Here is an 18,464-nt window from a genome sequence, read left to right on the forward strand (position 1 = left end):
CAAGGAATTAATTGCTATAATATATTTATTTGTTGGTATTATGTAATTTTAATGGCTTATAAAATATTTCATCCATTCATTAAACAAGTACTTTATTGTGTGCCTGCTATGGAGTGCTAGGCACTGGGAATATAAAGATAAATTACCTGTCTGCAAGAAGCTTAGTTCAGTGCCAGAGCAGGACCCAGTATGGGGAGCTATGTGAGCTCAAAGAACAGTTCCCCTGCCAAAAAAAAAACCCTTCATTTTGCTTATTACTCTAAAGGGTATCTTTAATTTTTTTCACTTTATAGGTTTATTGTTGGTAAACAGAAATACAGTTGATGGTTGTGTATTGATTTTTATTTCAATAATCTTGCTAGACTTATATTAATTTTAGTAACATATCTATTAATTCTTTTAGATTTACACGTGCAAATGATGGCAGTTTTCTTTCATTCATGGCTAGGACCTGCTATACAAAGGGAATGATTGCAGTGTTTCACCATTAAATAATAAATGGTGTAGCTTTTTTTGTAGAAATCCCTTATGAGGTTAAGGAAATTTAAGTCCATGTTTATGGGTGTACTTAGTCTATAATTTTTCTTTTTCATTGTATCCTTGTCAGGTTTTGGTATTAAAGTTATATTAACTTTTTTCTATTTGCTGGTAGAATTATAATTGGAATTATTAGTGCTTTAAATAAGTGATAACTTGTTGATAGTCATTTAGGCCTCAAGTTTTGTTTGTGGGAAGTTTTTTTTTTTTTACAACCAATTTAATTTCTTTTATGATTATAATATTCTTCAGGTTCATTATTTCATGAGTCAGATTTTGATAGGTTATATTTTTAAAAAATTCTCCATCTTATCTAAATTTGAAAAATTTTGGCCTGAAGTTGTCAATAATATCATTTTTTCTTTTTGTTTTCTCTGACATCTATAGTTATGTCCCCTTTTATTCCTGACATTTTTTGTCTTTTTCTTTCCTTTTTTCTTTTTTGATCAATCTTGCCAAAGGCTTTGTCCATTTTATCATTTGGTTTTGTTGGTCTTTTCTATCAGTTTAAAAAAATTGTTTTAGATTTATTTATTTATTTATTTATTTATTTGGCCACACAGCGCGGCTTGCAGGATCTTAGTTCCCCGACCAGGGATCGAACCCGGGCCCTTGGCAATGAAAGCACGGAATCCTAACCACTGGACCACCAGGGAATTCCCTATCAGTTTTTTTTTAGTTCCTTAATTTCTGCTATTTGATTATTATTAATGATAATAGACTCTTTTTTTTTTGGCATATTTTTGGGGTAAGTAGGGCTGAGATTTAGTTGCATTTTAACATTTTTGCTATAAGTAATTCTTCATATCTTGTTTTTGTCTCATATATTAGGCCTTTCTGAGCTTTGAATATTATTGTCCAAATAAACTTTGCTTAAAGCTTAATGTTCACCTCTAAACATCCTTTAATTAAATAGTGATTTATAATCTTTAAATCATGTTAGAATTAAAATTAGCTATTACTGATGTTTTTATACATCTTTATATAGATATGTTCATTTGCTCCTTTTGGTGTAAACAAATCAGAGGGGTTCTTTATGGATAATGAATTTTCTGTTACGTCTAAAATGAAAGTAGATTTTTATTTAATATTTTGGCCTCCCCAAAATATTGTATTTTTTAATTCAATTTGGGTGTAAATGTGGAATTTTGGGGGCAGATCTTAACCTCTCTGATATTGTAGGGGTTTTTTAAATCTCTTTTGATTGGACAGAGTTTAAACGCCTTTGCTCTGTATCACTTTACCCTTAGTAATTATTATCAGCAGGTGTAATAAACTATATTTTTTATTATTTCAACTTTTACTTTAGCTTTTCAATGATCTGTTTAAGAATAATGCAAACCGTGCTGAGAATACAGAAAGAAAGCAAAATCAGAATTATTTTATGGAAATGATGACTTTAGAAGGAGTCTATGATTACCTGATGTACGTAGGTAAGATATCTGTGGTTACTGTTAAAACCTGTTTTTCATTCATGTATTATATTTTTTCTGTGATGCAAATTAATGCTCTTGAGTATTGCCCCATTATAATTTTGTTTTAATTGAAGGTACTTTTTAAAATAAGAATTCAATGTATATAATTGATCTTGAACATATTAAAGTTAATAGTGTTTGCAAATAAAATATTGACCATTTGTATTTTTCACATTGGAAAATGTTCAGATTATCTGTTTACCTTAATGAAGTGTTCTGTGTGATCCTTCTCAGGACGGGTGGTTTTCCAGGTTCCTGACTGGCTTCATCATCTCTTAATGGGAACTCGAATCCTCTTTAAAAACACCCTGGAAATGTACACTGATTACTATCTTCATTGTAAACTAGAACAGTTATTTCAGGAGCACCGTTTGGTTTCACTCATAACACTTCTCAGAGGTTTGTATTTTCTCATGTGTTTGTTTCATGTTCTGAGTACTCTTAAGGATTTTAATTAGACCTAAAAGAGCGAAAAGTCTTGCTTTTCTTTGCTTTATTAGTATTTCTACCATGAGGAAATACTTTGTATGTAATAGGTGAAAATTCCAGCAAATGTTTCTTTTCGTCTCTTTTTAGATGCTGTATTTTGTGAAAACACTGAACCTCGCTCTCTCCAAGATAAACAAAAACGAGCAAAACAGACTTTTGAAGAAATGATGAATTACATTCCAGGTAATGTAATATTTAAAAAGTAGTTTAATATAGATTAGCACTCTTTTGAGGTCATGATGTATAGCAATTATTGAGGCTAATTTTTACTGTGAGTTTTTATTTTAGAAATAGTTACCAAAACCAATTAAAATTAACTCAATTGGTTAAATAAAATTTGGTTTTTATGATGTTAGCACTAAGAACTTTAAGGTAGGGCTGTTTCTACTCACACAATCGTCGGATTCTTTCAATAACTTAGAATCAGACTGATCAAAGTGATAGGTTTGTGGGACAGCTGGAGTCCTGCTGCTCAAGCACTTCACCAGGAGAAGAGCTAAACTAGTGTGTGTGAGTGAAAGGTCAGAATTCATTCATTCATCCCAAGTTTATTGAGCACGTTCCATGTGCCAGGCACTATGCAGAGTGCAAGGGATATAAAAATCGTACTTGGGTAGCTCAGTCTGGCAGGAAGGTAGACATACAAACAAAACATACATGTGATTGTAGAGCCATGTTCAAGTTACATAGTATCTCAAAGGAGGAGGGTGATCCCCTCTCTTATAAAGGAGGTAGGCTTGGACCACTAAATGAATGAATGGTAGTAACCTCTTACTGAGATGGGAAACATGAGGAAAAAACGTCAGGAGGTCAAAGCAGAGGATATTTAGTTTAGGGCATTTTGAATGTGAAGTGCCTATACATTATTCAGGAGGAAATGTCTAGTAAGCAATTAAATATCCAGGTTTGGAAATTGGAGGAATGATGATATAGGATAAAGATATGGGAGTCATGTGTGAGTGGGTAGTAATGCCCAGGGAGAAAATATAGAGTAAGAATTGAAGGTACCTTAGAGAATTTTCATCATTGAAACATGAGTCTCAGAATGATCCTGCTGCTCTGTGTGAAGACAGTTAAGTTAAATCCCTGGTCTGAAGGTGAAAGTGAACCACAGCTGTTTTTGAGTGAATCTTCTCTAGGTATATAACGAAGTAATTTCTTACTTCTTTTGTATTATAGTGACCTTTAGCATTTATGGTTTTAACAGTCTTAGTTTTAATTACAGTCTTAGTTTTAACAACATGGAAAGCCAGTGAATGTAATAATTTCTTATTTTGCTCAGGCACGAATTTGAATCACATCTACTTCAAGACTTCCATTTGGGAAGAAGTAATTTAGCTACTGAGGAAGCTTAGCATGCTTTCTGTTGTCCTCTATTCATTTCTTCCTTAGTGATGAAGAATCTGAAAGGATCATTTATTTTTGTCCATTATGCTTCATGCATATTAATTGGGAAATTCTGTGTAGTATCGGTGAATTAAAGGATTCACAAAGACGCATAAATATCAAGGATCTACTAAACTTATTATAAATTGAATTTGGCTTTTGCCTCTCAAGGTTAGATTTACCTTATAAAAGCAACATAAAATGAGAATTTTCCATGAACAGCATTAAGAGTTTCATTATGATCGGAGTGGAAAGGACAAATATTTGAGCACCTTGTTTACTTAAGAATAATTTTCTTTTCCTGCTTGGAGGAAAACATTCAGCACAGATTTTTTTTTTTTTTTTTAAACATCTTTATTGAAGTATAATTGCTTCACAATGGTGTATTAGTTTCTGCTTTATAACAAAGTGAATCAGCTACAGATATACACACGTTCCCATATCTCCTCCCTCCTGCAACTCCCTCCCTCCCACCCTCCCCATCCCACCCCCCAAGGCGGTCACAAAGCACCGTGCTGATCTCCCTGTGCTATGCGGCTGCTTCCCACTAGCTATCTATTTTACATTTGGTAGTGTATATATGTCCATGATGCTCTCTCATCCTGTCACATCTCACCCCTCCCCCTCCCCATATCCTCAAGTCCATTCTTTAATAGGTCTGTGTCTTTGTTCCCATCTTGCCACTAGGTTCTTCATGACCTTTTTTTTTTTTTTTTTCCTTAGATTCCATATATATGTGTTAGCATACTGTATTTGTTTTTCTCTTTCTGACTTACTTCACTCTGTATGACAGACTCTAACTCCATCCACCTCATTACAAATACCTCCATTTCATTTCTTTTTATGGCTGAGTAATATTCCATTGTATATATGTGCCACATCTTCTTTATCCATTCATCCGATGATGGACACTTAGGTTGCTTCCATGTCCTGGCTATTGTAAATAGAGCTGCAATGAACATTTTGGTACATGACTCTTTTTGAATTATGGTTTTCTCAGGGTATATGCCCAGTAGTGGGATTGCTGGGTCGTATGGTAGTTCTATTTTTAGTTTTTTAAGGAACCTCCATACTGTTCTCCATAGTGGCTGTATCAATTTACATTCCCACCAACAGTGCAAGAGTGTTCCATTTTCTCCACACCCTCTCCAGCCTTTATTGTTTGTAGATTTTTTGATGATGGCCATTCTGACTGGTGTGAGATGATACCTCATTGTAGTTTTGATTTGCATTTCTCTAATGATTAATGATGTTGAGCATTCTTTCATGTGTCTGTAGGCCATCTGTATATCTTCTTTGGAGAAATGTCTATTTAGGTCTTCTGCCCATTTTTGGATTGGGTTGTTTGTTTTTTCGTTATTGAGCTGCATGAGCTGCTTGTAAATCTTAGAGATTAATCCTTTGTCAGTTGCTTCATTTGCAAATATTTTCTCCCATTCTGAGGGTTGTCTTTTGGTCTTGTTTACGGTTTCCTTTGCTGTGCAAAAGCTTTTAAGTTTCATTAGGTCCCATTTGTTTATTTGTGTTCTTATTTCCATTTCTCTAGGAGCTGGGTCAAAAAGGATCTTGCTGTGATTTATGTCATAGAGTGTTCTGCCTATGTTTTCCTCTGAGAGTTTGATAGTGTCTAGCCTTACACTTAGGTCTTTAATCCATTTTGAGTTCATTTTTGTGTATGGTGTCAGGGAGTGTTCTAATTTCATACTTTTACATGTACCTGTCCAATTTTCCCAGCACCACTTATTGAAGAGGCTGTCTTTTCTCCACTGTATATGCTTGCCTCCTTTATCAAAGATAAGGTGACCATATGTGCGTGGGTTTATCTCTGGGCTTTCTATCCTGTTCCATTGATCTATATTTCTGTTTTTGTGCCAGTACCAAACTGTCTTGATTACTGTAGCTTTGTAATATAGTCTGAAGTCAGGGAGCCTGATTCCTCCAGCTCCATTTTTCGTTCTCAGGATTGCTTTGGCTATTCGGGGTCTTTTGTGTCTCCATACAAATTGTGAAATTTTTTGTTCTAGTTCTGTGAAAAACAGCACAGATTTTAATAAGGACTGACTCTGTGGTAATAGGAGTGATACATGACAGCTGTGTAGTCAAACATGAATTGGAACTTTTGGGACCCTAAACTAGTGTGTAAACATTTTCCCAAAAGATTGTTCTGTAAGATAGTTAATAGTAATTATGCAAAAACTACAGAAATAAAGTGGTCATATTCATTGAAGAGAGTCTATGTTCACCATAAAATTAAATTAATTATTAAAAATATTAAGATATTCAAATATTATGAAAATATAGGGAGTAAAATGTAGAAGCCATCCTGTCCCCACTGTGCAGAAGCAGCTACGAGCTCCCGTTTGGTGTTAATCCTCACAGACAGTTTTTATGTATCTCTATACGTGTATGTACAAATGTGCGTGCATAATTTTAGCATTTTATTTTGTTTGTTTTACTTGAATGGGATAATAAAATATGTATTATTTTCCAACTGTCTTTTATCACTTAATAGTATAAACAGATTTCTTTACTGCAACATTTCCCAGAGCTTGCAGTGTGCATTGTGCATTGTGAATCTCCCAAAGGGAGGATTCCCGATACTGCATTTCTCAACTTGACCACAGAACCCTTTTTTCCAAGAGCTTCTTGCCAGAACACTGATTTAGGAAATGCTAATTTACAGTTTTTGCATAATACCCAGGAAAGAGAGTGGAGATTTTACCTTATGATCCAGTAAATGATGAGTCACTTTATAATATAAAATTGTTTCACATTTGGCTTTCTTGTTTAGATCTGATAGTCAAGTGTATTGGTGAAGAAGCCAAGTATGAAAGCATCAGACTTCTTTTTGACGGTTTACAGCAGCCAGTTCTCAACAAGCAGGTAAAGTTCATTAAAGCAGATTGACTAGTGTTGGCTAGTTTAGCGAATGACACAGTGGGGTGTCTGGTATATTATTAACTGTGAAGTGATGCTATACTAAATGAAGGCAATGTAATTCAAACATTCGGATAGGAAAAAGTATCTTTGTTAATAACTCTCTTTTGCTGATTACCTTTTTTTCTTTATAACATGAACTGTTTTGATTTAAAATAAATATATATTCACTATAGAAATTTGGAATATACTAAAAATTCATGAAAAAAGTAAAAATTTAAATATCAAGAATTCCATCATTCAGTCAGGTTACATAGAATAACCACAGTTAACATTTTACTGTTTATAGTCTGTTACATAGCCCGTTGAGATCTTAATACAGTTACAATTTTGTATCCTGCTTGTTTTCTTTCAATTTGTTGTTACATATAAAATGTTTAACAATAAAATGAATTATGAGGAATAATAGTAAAATGAACTCGTGTATGTAAAACTCATCTTAAAAATAGAACATTATGGATACTATTGAAGCTACTACTTTTGTGCTTGTTTTATACTGTCAGTTTTATTCCCTGCCTTCCCCTTTAGCAGTAACCATAGTCCTGAATTTGTGTTTATCGTTTTTATGGGGTTTTTTTGTTTTGTTTTTTTGTCTAATGCCTTAAAAAAATTTTTTTTTGGCGTTTTAGCTGACTTATGTTTTATTGGACATTGTGATACAAGAACTGTTTCCAGAGCTCAATAAGGTAACTGAAAAGCAGCAATTTTTCTTTATGTTTTTAATGGTATGTTGGCATTTATTTTAATTAGAGACATAAAAATTAAGGAAACCCTTGTGATTCTGATCATTTTAAAAATGAACACCCTTATTTTCTTCATTCAACATGCTCAAACATAGAGAGGATTTTGGGAGATAGGAGCTGAATAGCCTCTGCCTTGACTTCCTCCCTTCCCAATTACAATCAGACAGGGACACTATACCCTGTAGGGCCTTTCCAGAGGAAGGTGTGAGTTTGCCTCCTAGCAGTAGGATGGGCCAAGCTCTGCAGGCTATCATCCGCAACACTGAATGCTGTGTAACTCAGACTTAAGCATTTTTGAAGCAGTTGCGCTTATATGAACCCAAGAACACAAAATGAATTGGAATTGGAGGATGCTAATATTATTATTATACTGAATCTTGAGGATTTTGAGTTTTGAGCATTGCTTTTTACTGTTTTTATTTTTTGACTAATCCCTTTGGTCAGATGAAATAACTATTCAAGGTTGTGATACAGCAATGAAATGTCAGTTTCATAGAGGAAACCAGATTTGGACTATTTACCTATTGAATACAAGTTTTCAAGTTATGGCAGTATTAAACGTATATTAAAACAGGGAGGCAGTTATGGATAGTTTGTGTTCAGTTTACATGGGAATCAGTACCAGGAAACCTCCACCTCTCTGCTCGAGACTTTATGAGGTCTATCACTATACCTTGCCATTTTTCTTCTCTCTAAAACGTAAATATTATCTGTGGCATAGGCCAGCTAATTTCTTGTGGATACATACACACACACACACACACACACACACACACACACACATACACAATATCTTAGGTTAGGATTTTAATACACTGAAACTGTTAGGCAATTTACAAATGAACTCTGGTTTGTTTTTTTCTCTTCTATTAAATAGATTTCTTTTTAATTTAGGTACAAAAGGAGGTTACCTCTGTGACGTCCTGGATGTAAGCATTTGGATTTGGGATAGAATAACCAGTTGAAATGTCTGCTATGCTAGTGTAGTAGATATGTGCTGTTTTTTCTTTTACTTTTGTATATTCTTGTATATATCATGTAATTTAGTGTCTGAAATTTTGATTTTGTTTGTTTTAATAAAGACTAACACGGACTTAATAATGATGAAAAGTGATTGGGTCTCACAGCCTCCTTTATGAGTTTTTCATAGCAAACAAGGGACTTCTTACTCTTGCTGGATGATTGACAGGTTATATATAGCCCTTTTGGGTGTGAAAACTGAGTACTTAAAGATATTTGTGTGATTCAGTGTGTGATTGAAATTGCATTTCATTGAATGTATATAACTGTATTCCAAAAACTTATATAAACAATTTAGTCAGGTAGATTTTTGGTTTATGTTGTCTCTCCAAAAGAAAAATATGAATTAACTGCATTCTTTGAGGAAAGTTAAATAATTATTTTTAAAGTTTCAATGTTGAGAATTCTACTCATAATTTCTTCCCATGATATGCTTTTCTCCTTCAACCACATTTGTCTTTCAAGAGTGGGCGTTTTGTGTTTGGTTATTGGATGCAGTGTTCATTCAGAATATATTTATTGAGTTTCAGCCATGTATCAGGCACTGATAATGTGGGAACTCTAAATATAACTTGGAAAACTAACCCATTTAATGGTACTATTCATGTATATTTTTCAAAAGTTTGTAAAAATGGTCATTAGATATTGTAAATTTTTTAAAGGTTTTGCCAGTAGTTCTGTTATCTTTTTTTAAAAATTATTAACATAGAAATTTATTTGAATTAAAAGAATATGGTTACATTTAGGATAATATAATAATTATCTAAAGCACATATCATCGTTGGCTCTGAGACTGTTCTAAAGATGTCATTCTTTTGAAGTCAAAATGTAGTAAGAATGTACAAGGAAGCAAAAATATAAAAAATAAGTTTGCTAAGTATTGGGAGTTGTTACAAGAGGGGCACAACAAGGTAATGTAACAGAGTTCAAGTTACATAGCATGCAGCAAGGAGTTCTCTTGCTTTATCAACTCCTGGAAAATAAACCGGTAACCTCAGAATGCAAGAATACCACCACTGGGTTAGCAGGACAAACTTTCTGAGGGACACAGGGAGTAATTCACTATACTTCCCCTTTCTCTAACTCCTTGCCTCACACCGATTTCTTTTCTTTCCTCCAGGATAGGTTTTATCCCATGGGAAAAAAATGTGGTTTTATTTGTAAAGTAGAGTAAATAATATCCTGATTGAAGTAGGCAACGTTTTAACTGACGGTGCTCAGGAATCAAACTTTTGGAAGAAGGTCAATCAGCTAGCTAGCAGAGACCATCAGTGGCTTGCAGAAAAAAATAATTCAGATAATATGTGTTTGCTAAATAGATAAAAAGAATAAGCAGTTAAAAATGGGTGGAAAGGGCTTCCCTGGTGGCGCAGTGGTTAAGAATCCGCCTGCCAATGCAGGGGACACGGGTTCGAGCCCTGGTCTGGGAAGATCCCACATGCCACGGAGCAAGTAGGCCCGTGAGCCACAATTACTGAGCCTGCGCGTCTGGAGCCTGTGCTCCGCAACAAGAGAGGCCGCGACAGTGAGAGGCCCGCGCACCGCGATGAAGAGTGGCCCCCGCTTGCCGCAACCAGAGAAAGCCCTCGCACAGAAACGAAGACCCAACACAGCCATAAATAAAAACAAATAATTTAAAAAAAAAATTAAAAAAAAAAAAATGGGTGGAAAATCCCAGGGTTTATTGTGACCTAGACAATCAGAAGCAGACAGGTGACCTTTGATTAAGCCCATTTACTTGTGGAGTGAGCTGTGAGGGGCTCCAAGATAGAGTTTGGTTTCCAACAGTGTCCACAGCCAAAGGGCAAACTCAGAACGTCTCCTTGTCTCATAGAAACTGGAACATGGATGAGAAGTCTTTTGGAGTAGCCCTTCGAGCACATCATCCTGTGGGTCTGATGGGCCTGAGTGCCCAGAAGGACTGGGCTCTTCGTGCTGGCAGCAGAGTCCTGTGCTAATCCCAGATCCTCAGCCATGAGTGTTGTTCCAAATCCACCCTGATGGTGATTAGCCGAGGGAACTCCATCCACCACCCCAGCTACAGGATTATAAGTGTCACTTGACCAACGTTGTCCTGAGCACATATTTAGGATTTTAGCCAAGAGTTTTGGGTCAAGCCCTAACCTGATTCCCAGATGCATCGCTTCAGCAGTTCCAGTCATACTAATAGCTAACAGCAAGTTGTTGCAGATCTTCGCAGCCTGCCCAGTCCCAGCAGCTCCACAACACGCCACACTGGAGCCCACGCACCCCAGCAGCTGTTGGGCAGCAGCAAATTCTTCTTTGACTCCTCCCACCATAAACGTGAGGCTCCCAGACCAAGCAGCTCCCACACCACCAGAAACAGGGGCATCCATGAAAACTACTCCCATTTTCTCAACTTCTTTGGCCAATTCGTTCAAAACCATAGGATCAACAGTACTGGAATCTATTAAGAGTGAGACTTTCTTCACTTTTTTTAGAATTTCATTTGCTCCAGAGTAAGCTTCTATCGCATCGATGCTGGTGGGCAACATTGTAATAATTCTGTCAGCTTTTTTGGCTACATCTGCTGGGGAAGACACTACCTGTTCACCTGCGTCTAGAAACTCTTTGCATGCATCAGAGAACACATCATAAATAATGAGTGGATAGCCATGTTTCATGAGATTTTTTTGCCATTGGATTCCCCATGTTGCCTACTCCAGTGAATCCAACTGGAGTCTTAGAAGCCATTGACCTAGAACACACCGCTGCAAGGCTGGCCACCGCCGGTTGCTGCCGGCAGCTCCAGTACCGGAGGCCAGAGGCAGCTCCACGGAGCCGTAAGGAGGCTACCATGCTGTCCCCGCCTCGCCTCCCCACGGTGACCTCCGCGGCTCCCAGCTCACCTACTGGCTGCTAGGGTGCGTGGTCTATTATCTTTTTAATTGCTTAAAAGTTCTAGACTATATATGAGTTTCTTTGAATTGGTGCTTTACTACCAAGCCTTAAACATTTACTAGTTTCTCAGGGACAGGTGGGAAATTAATCAGTCTAATTCTTCACATTTAAAAATCCATAGCATTTTGCATATTATTATTTAAAGTGTCATGGTGAACTGGAGGAATAAAATATGTACAGCCCTTTTATGCCATCCTCACCTACTTTCCTATAAATTGTGGTATTTTGTTTATTTAGATGAGAAAAAAATTCTTATGAGTGTATCAAATGGCCTGGGCTACCATGATAAAATACCATAAATGGGGTGACTTAACAGAAATTTATTTCTCACAATTCTGGAGGCTGGTAAGTCCAAGATCAAGGTGCCTGCAAGGTAGGTTTCATTCTGAGACCTCTTCCCTTGGTTGTAGACGGCTGCCTTTTTTCACTGTGTGCTCACATGACCTCTTTGTGGGAGCCTGTGGGAAGAAAGAAAGAAAGAGATCTTTCTCTGCTTCTTCTTATAAGGCCACAAATGCTATTGGGTTAGGTTTTATGACCTAATTCAACCTTAATTACCTCCTGAAGACCTCATTTCCAACTATCGTCATACTGGGGTTTAGGGTTTCAGCATGTGAATTTTAGGAGGACACATTTAAATCTATAGCAGTGAGTGAGCTCTATTTAAAGAAAATGTGCTGTATAAAAATCTACAAATACAAAATCATTCGCATAATGAAAGGAACTAGATGCATTCTCTGTTGGCCAGGCATTTTATATCACATTTCACCATCCAATAACTATGAGATGGTATTATTCCTGTTTTATAGATGAGGATAATGAAGCCAGAGAGAACAGTGAAGTTGGAATTCAAACTTAGGTGTGTCTCTAGTCTTCGTGTTCTTGTCATTGTTGACCCATGAAAGGAGCCTTTATTTCCCAAAGCGGTCACTCTGGATCCCTTTAAAAAGTAAGTTCCCCTGGTGCATTTCAAATATTTTACTTTGCACATTCCTTTCTATCCATCTCTATGGTGTCTTGTAGTGCATGAGTTTCACATTTTGAAATGTGTTTTTAGAAATAACTCTCTGTTTCTGGTTGGGGGATAATATGAAATTAAATAGATGGGAAGACACTGAAATTTATAAAGGACATTATAAGTTTGTGTTATAAGTATAATCATTTAGCTGTAGATAGCAGAAGATTCTGAGAAATGGTTGAAAGCAAACATATTTATTGACTTCCTAAAAACCATTAGATTTTACAATAAAAATATCAGAAGTCTAATTTGCCACTGTTCTTTGCAGACTGTATAATGATATATATACAAGTTGTAACTTCAGATATGGTTAACATTAGAATAAAAATGACCGACTGACTAAATGAATGAGCAAACATCTTGCTAGTCTACTCCACTTCCATTTCAAAGACTATGTTCTCTTTTATGTATCCAGTAGTGTCTTCAGTGTTGCTAGATACGTAAGGAGAAATCCTTAACCTGAGGCCTATGGCCCCTAGAAGATCGTCAAATCCAGTGAAAAATGTTTTTTTTATTTCACTATTTTTTGTTAATTTGATGTTTATGATTTTTTTTCTATCAAATTATATTAAAGTATTATTCCAAGTAATGGATGTGGCTGTATTCCAATAAAACCTTACTTCCATAAAGCAGTGGCAGGCAGGATTTGGCCCTTAGGCTGTAGTTTGCTAATTCCTGATGTGGAAGAACAAAAGCAAGGAGGGAAAAGGGATGCTATTAGAAAAATTGTAATCACCTTCATATTAGGGAGTGGCAAGGGGGAGGCTACAAAATTTACTCTTTGGAGAAAGGCACCTGTCCTTCTTGGGGAAGACTTAATTGGCCTTTTGGTTGCAGAGGGGTTAAAGAAGAGTCTGACTGCTCTGCATAATGAAAAGGGTGTTTAGGTAGAGAAGTTATTTTCTTAATTGCTTATTTTCTCTGGAGTGGCTGATACCAGAGAAAAAGGACTGTGTGGCTTTTGGACTGAGTCAGGAGGGTGGCAGAGAGGCAGGAGAGAAGGAATAATGCATGATTTATCCACCTTATTCTACATGTGTGTATTGAGCGCTCACTATCTGCCAGGCAGTTTGAGATGCCAGGGATATATTTGTGCATTTATAAGCTTACATTCGAACCCAGGGAGACAGACAATATAAACAATATAAATAAGGAAATAGTATATAGTATGTTAGAAAGTAACAAGTGCTCAGAAGAAAAATAAACTGAAAAGGAAAATAGAATGGTATGGGTAGAGGTTTGCAGTTTAAAATAATGTGTCCGGGACATTGTAGAAAAGACCGGAAGGAGGTGAGATATCAAGCCATGCAAATATTTGGGAGCCCATATTCCAAATATTTGGAAATAGCAAGTGCGAAGGTTTGAGTGGGAGTGTGCCTGTTTTGTAGAAAGAGTAGCAAGGAGATCAGTGTGGCTACATCATGGTGAGTGAGGGGAGATAATGTCAGAGAAATGATGGGAGACAAGATCACAAAGGGCCTTGGAAGCCATTGTGTTAACTCACTTTTACCCTGGTGTATGATGGAAAGATTTTGAGCAGGCGAGCAACTATATTGTGATAGAATTACTTTGGTTACTGCATTGGGAGTGTTGAGAACAGACTAAAGAGTAAAAGTAGAGACAAGGAGCTCGTTTAGCAGGCTGGTGAAGTAATTCAGTTGAAATGACAGTGATTTGGATCAGGGCAGTACTTGTGGAGTTTTCGTGAAGTTGAAGTCTTTTGTTTTTAAGTTAGGCAACAGAATTTACTGATGGACAGGTTGTAAGTTTGAGAAAAACGGAGCAGCCAAGGATGACCCCAAGGTTCTGCCTGAGCAATAGGAACGATGAAGGGTCTATTAAATGAGCTGAGGGAGATTGTGACTGGCACGTGTTTTGAGGGGAAGATCAGGAATTCATTTTTGGACACGTAAAGTTTGGGGGGGCCTATTAACCGTCTCAGAGATGCCAAGGAGGCAGTTGTATTTATAAGTCTGGAGTCCATGGGAGGGGTTATAAATTTGAGAGTCATCAGAATCAAGATGTAAAACTGGATGACAGCACTGAGAGATTAAGTGTAAATAGAAGAGAGAAGCAGTCCAAGGACTGTGCCCTGGGGCTCTTCAGTGCTTAACACGAAGAGAGCTGAGAAGGAGCCCCAGAAAGGACTCCAAGTGATGGGTTTGGTCGATGCTTTTTAGGAGCATTGATATCTCACACTGAGTTGTAAGTTTTCTTCTTCATTGTAACTCCCTCCATTTATGCCCACCTAACACTTCACCATTATGCTAGCTGCTCTTGGGAGTGAAGGGAGTACTGTATCCATATTTGGGGACAATGCATGGCGGAGAAAATGGGTACGGCCTGGAGACTTAATTTTTTAAAAGTGGCTCAAATGTCTGAAAAAATGGGTGACATTGAAATTTCTTTATGAGGAAGTGTGTTTTAGGTAATTTTCTAAAGTTTGTCAGATCCATTTTCGTCATACAAGAATGAAAACTGCATAATTTTCCCTGAGGGATTTTATTCATGTTACTTAATGTCTGAACCCTTCTTCCTATTTAACTTCCCTCCCTCCTCACCACACACACAGGTGCTCAGGGGAACTTTCTGACATTTTCTCCTAGTGTGGGCTAGTTTAATCTCTTGATTGTAAGTGATGGAACTCAACTCAACTTTGCTTTAGAAAAAGAAAAGAGAAATAACATATTTGTTCATGTAACCCAACTACAGAAAGGCAATAATGGAGTTGCCCTCAGTATGACTTATCCAGCACTTGAATAGTCTCAGGACTCTCTGTGGACATATGTCCATTTCTTGTCTCAGCTTCTGTCCTGTTAGCTGTTATTCTTGTGGATGCCTTCATGTGGGAGAGAACGGTTAAACAAACTGTGGAATCACGTGATGATACAGAGGGGCAAAGAGGGAGCTTGTCTCTCTCTACATCTCTACCCATATAAAACCTTGTGGAAGGATTCTTACTGTCTTGGCTTGCCTAGACCGTAACTCAGACCAAGATGATCAGGCACTATAACTGTGAGGCCTAGGTCATGTGCTTCTACCAGAGCCAAGAGATTGCTTCTGTAGTTAACTGTCCCACCAGAACTACCTGGGGTAGAAGAGGTTCAGTGTCTCCCCAAAATGGGGGCTCTTTCCAGGAGTGGGAAGAGATGCTAGATTGGCAAATACATGCATGCGTTTCTGTTTTCAGATGTTAATTTTAGCTGTCACTTCCACTCAGCTGTGAACAGTCCAGGTGCCAGGATGTGTCTTTCTCACCCCTGTATCACCTGTGCATAGTCCAGCAGCACCTGGCACTAAGAAGGTGATGGGCACAAAAAGACTAGTTTGTGGGGGGATGGACACAAAAAGACTAGGTGAGTTGAGGTGGAACGTACCTGCAAGGAGTTAAGAGGCAGGGGTGTGGCCTGTGATCTAGGTCCCTCACCTCTCTTATGACTGTTGCCAGAGTGAAAGACGTGTTGAGACCAGGGCACATGCCTCTCTCTCTGTGATCCTGAACCAGTGCCGCAGGTAAGGTGATCATGTCAGCTAACCTCAGGACGCTGGTGACTCATGTGCAAACTCACAGATTTCTGAATCAGATAAAAGGCATTTCAAGAGAAGGAGGAAGCAGAGAGAGGTGTTGGAGAGAAGAGGAAAGGGACTGCTATAGAGGTCTAACTGCTGAGAAGTTATAAGGGAGCACGAAGACTGATATTGATTTTTTTCCCCCGAATAGCCACAAAAACAAGAAAAGTTATACTGAATGCGGCCAAAGTATTGAATAATTAAAGGACATTAAGTATATAAGAGATACAGCTGTGTGGACACTGACAGATACACTTAGGCTGAGGAGGGCCGGTGAGCTGAGCGCCAGAGGGAGGGAGAATAGCCCTGCTGAAGCACTGCGTTGTGTTGAACTGCACCAAGTGCTCACTCTTTCAGTTTTCTTTTTTTTTTGGCCACACCGTGCAGCTTGCAGGATCTTAGTTCCCCGACCAGGGATCGAACCCGGGCCCCGGCAGTGAGAGTGCTGAGACCGAACCACTGGACCACCAGGGAATTCCCTCAATTTTCTATATTGATGAAAAGTTTAAAGATGTTCATGTGGTCTTATAATAAATAGATTAATGATCTTTTGTAAATGACGTGGACTTGTGTTAATTTTTACAGTCTATTAATATTTCTAATAGTTGTACACTCTCCTCCCTCTGTTAAGGGACCTCTGGCATTAAGCTGTGGCTGGTATCTAGTGGAGATTAGCAGTTGTCTCAGCTCTGGGATTGAGCCCACTGGTGTCTCTTGATCTAGATTTGAAGGGGATGACTAGTAATTTATTACAGTGAATAATATTTAAAGTACTTAAGCCACTGTGTGATTTATTTTTTCTATTTATATTTTAAATATGAATTGTATTGGCTTCCTCATTAGCCCTGTAATGCTACTCCCATTCACTTGCATTGTGGGCTTTCTTGAATGGGTTAGGGAGGGGTAGATGAAGCAGTGATCAGATAGTCAAGGAGCCAACAGCCTCTCCTTATCTGTGGTGTTATTCTAGAGAACAGTTATGACTGAGGTTACGTTACTAGTTTGTTCATCATGACTTGTTCTACAGTAGTGTCTGGGGTCTCTTGTTTTATAGTCACATCTTTTCTTTCCACTTTTACCCAAAGATAAGATACTCAGTAAGGAATAAGGCAAGGCTACGTGAAGAAAACTTGAGCAGGATAATAATACACCTGTGTGGTAGATGAGCAGGAATGATGCTGTAAGCATTTCTTAGTTATGACACAAGAGTTATCACAAAATCAGTTTCACAACATGATAAATTAGTGAAATTTTTAGGAATGCTATATAAATGTTAACATATAAAGTCAATACATTGTGATTTTACCAGAAAGATAAGACTTGTTTATTTTTTAAGTGTATGGATTTCCTTACTTCATCTGTAGAGTATAGATCTGAAAAAAAGTCAACATCAAATTAAAAACTCAAGCTCAATTAGAAATTTGATTAGCCATATTTATTTTTTCTTTATAAAAAATAATAATATATCTTAGGGACTGATTTCATTACTAATATGCTTATTATTTAATGATTAAAGTACCAGAAAAAGTTTAGTGTTGTTTACTTTTAGAGTGATTTTGGCTTTCATAAAAATCTGGATATCATACATGTGAATGTACATTGTTGGAGAGGAAGTTAAGAACGCAACATAGTTTTCAAGACATACTCAGAAGGTAGCGTTTTTATTTTTAACATCATTTCATATATATTTGTTGTACTAGGAGATTCTCAGAGTACTCATAGGGGCCATTTCTCACTTTTGATTGTCCGAAACTGGAACATTTTTATTTGGAGGAATTCCAAGGTAATTGGGGGAAGGGGCATTGAAGGAAGCCAAAAGGCTGGAGTTGAGTCCTCACTCAGCCTTCTTTTATCTTTATGAAAGACAGCTTGGGCCTGAACCAGGCTCAGCTTGATATTTGCTCCCATCTGAGTGGAGGCACCAGGATAGCCAGTGGCCCTGGCGGGTGTAGCTGTGGTGGAGGTGAACCTAGCAGCACCAGGCCGGTGTATGAGGGCTCTTCCCGTGGCAGGATTTTAGCCATGCCTCACTTTCCTTGCTTGCTCTCCATTTCTAGGCCTGGCTCTCCACGCTTCTGGATGATTCTGGGGACTAGCTAATATTCTTCTGGTATGTCTCTGCTGATAGACTTTTTGTTTTTGCAACCAAAAATCCCAGTGAATAATGAGTCTGTAATTTCCATTGTTGCTTTTATTTTATTATTATTTTTGAAGTTTTTCAGTTTTATTTATTAATTTATTTTGGCTGCACCACATGGCTTTTGGGATTTTAGTTCCCTGACCAGGGATCGAACCCGGGTCCACGGCAGTTAAAGCCCGAGTCTTTTAACTGCTGGACTGCGAGGGAATTCCCTCCATTGTTGCTTT

At 37.5% G+C, this 18,464-nt stretch overlaps 2 protein-coding genes and 1 pseudogene across 4 annotated transcripts in view; 1 reads left to right on the forward strand and 2 right to left on the reverse strand.

Annotated features, from left to right (window-relative positions):
- The window catches only part of SNX14 (sorting nexin 14), a 73,331-nt gene extending 64,650 nt beyond the window's left edge, over window positions 1–8,681 (forward strand). For all 3 annotated transcript variants that reach the window (XM_059941709.1, XM_059941710.1, XM_059941711.1), the window contains 6 exons: window positions 1,847–1,970; window positions 2,247–2,411; window positions 2,589–2,684; window positions 6,679–6,770; window positions 7,454–7,510; window positions 8,462–8,681. In XM_059941709.1, coding sequence (XP_059797692.1) covers window positions 1,847–1,970; window positions 2,247–2,411; window positions 2,589–2,684; window positions 6,679–6,770; window positions 7,454–7,510; window positions 8,462–8,500 — 573 coding nt within the window. In that variant the 3' untranslated portion in view covers window positions 8,501–8,681. The remainder of the gene's footprint in view (window positions 1–1,846; window positions 1,971–2,246; window positions 2,412–2,588; window positions 2,685–6,678; window positions 6,771–7,453; window positions 7,511–8,461) is intronic.
- Window positions 8,682–10,397: 1,716 nt separating this feature from the next.
- On the reverse strand, window positions 10,398–11,473 carry LOC132376145 (3-hydroxyisobutyrate dehydrogenase, mitochondrial-like; annotated as a pseudogene).
- Window positions 11,474–11,897: 424 nt separating this feature from the next.
- The window catches only part of NT5E (5'-nucleotidase ecto), a 53,534-nt gene continuing 46,967 nt past the window's right edge, over window positions 11,898–18,464 (reverse strand). Inside the window, exon 9 of the mRNA XM_059941713.1 lies at window positions 11,898–11,967. Coding sequence (XP_059797696.1) covers window positions 11,945–11,967 — 23 coding nt within the window. The 3' untranslated portion in view covers window positions 11,898–11,944. The remainder of the gene's footprint in view (window positions 11,968–18,464) is intronic.

Source organism: Balaenoptera ricei, chromosome 12 (genome assembly GCF_028023285.1).
Source record: "Balaenoptera ricei isolate mBalRic1 chromosome 12, mBalRic1.hap2, whole genome shotgun sequence".
Lineage (NCBI taxonomy): Eukaryota > Metazoa > Chordata > Mammalia > Artiodactyla > Balaenopteridae > Balaenoptera > Balaenoptera ricei.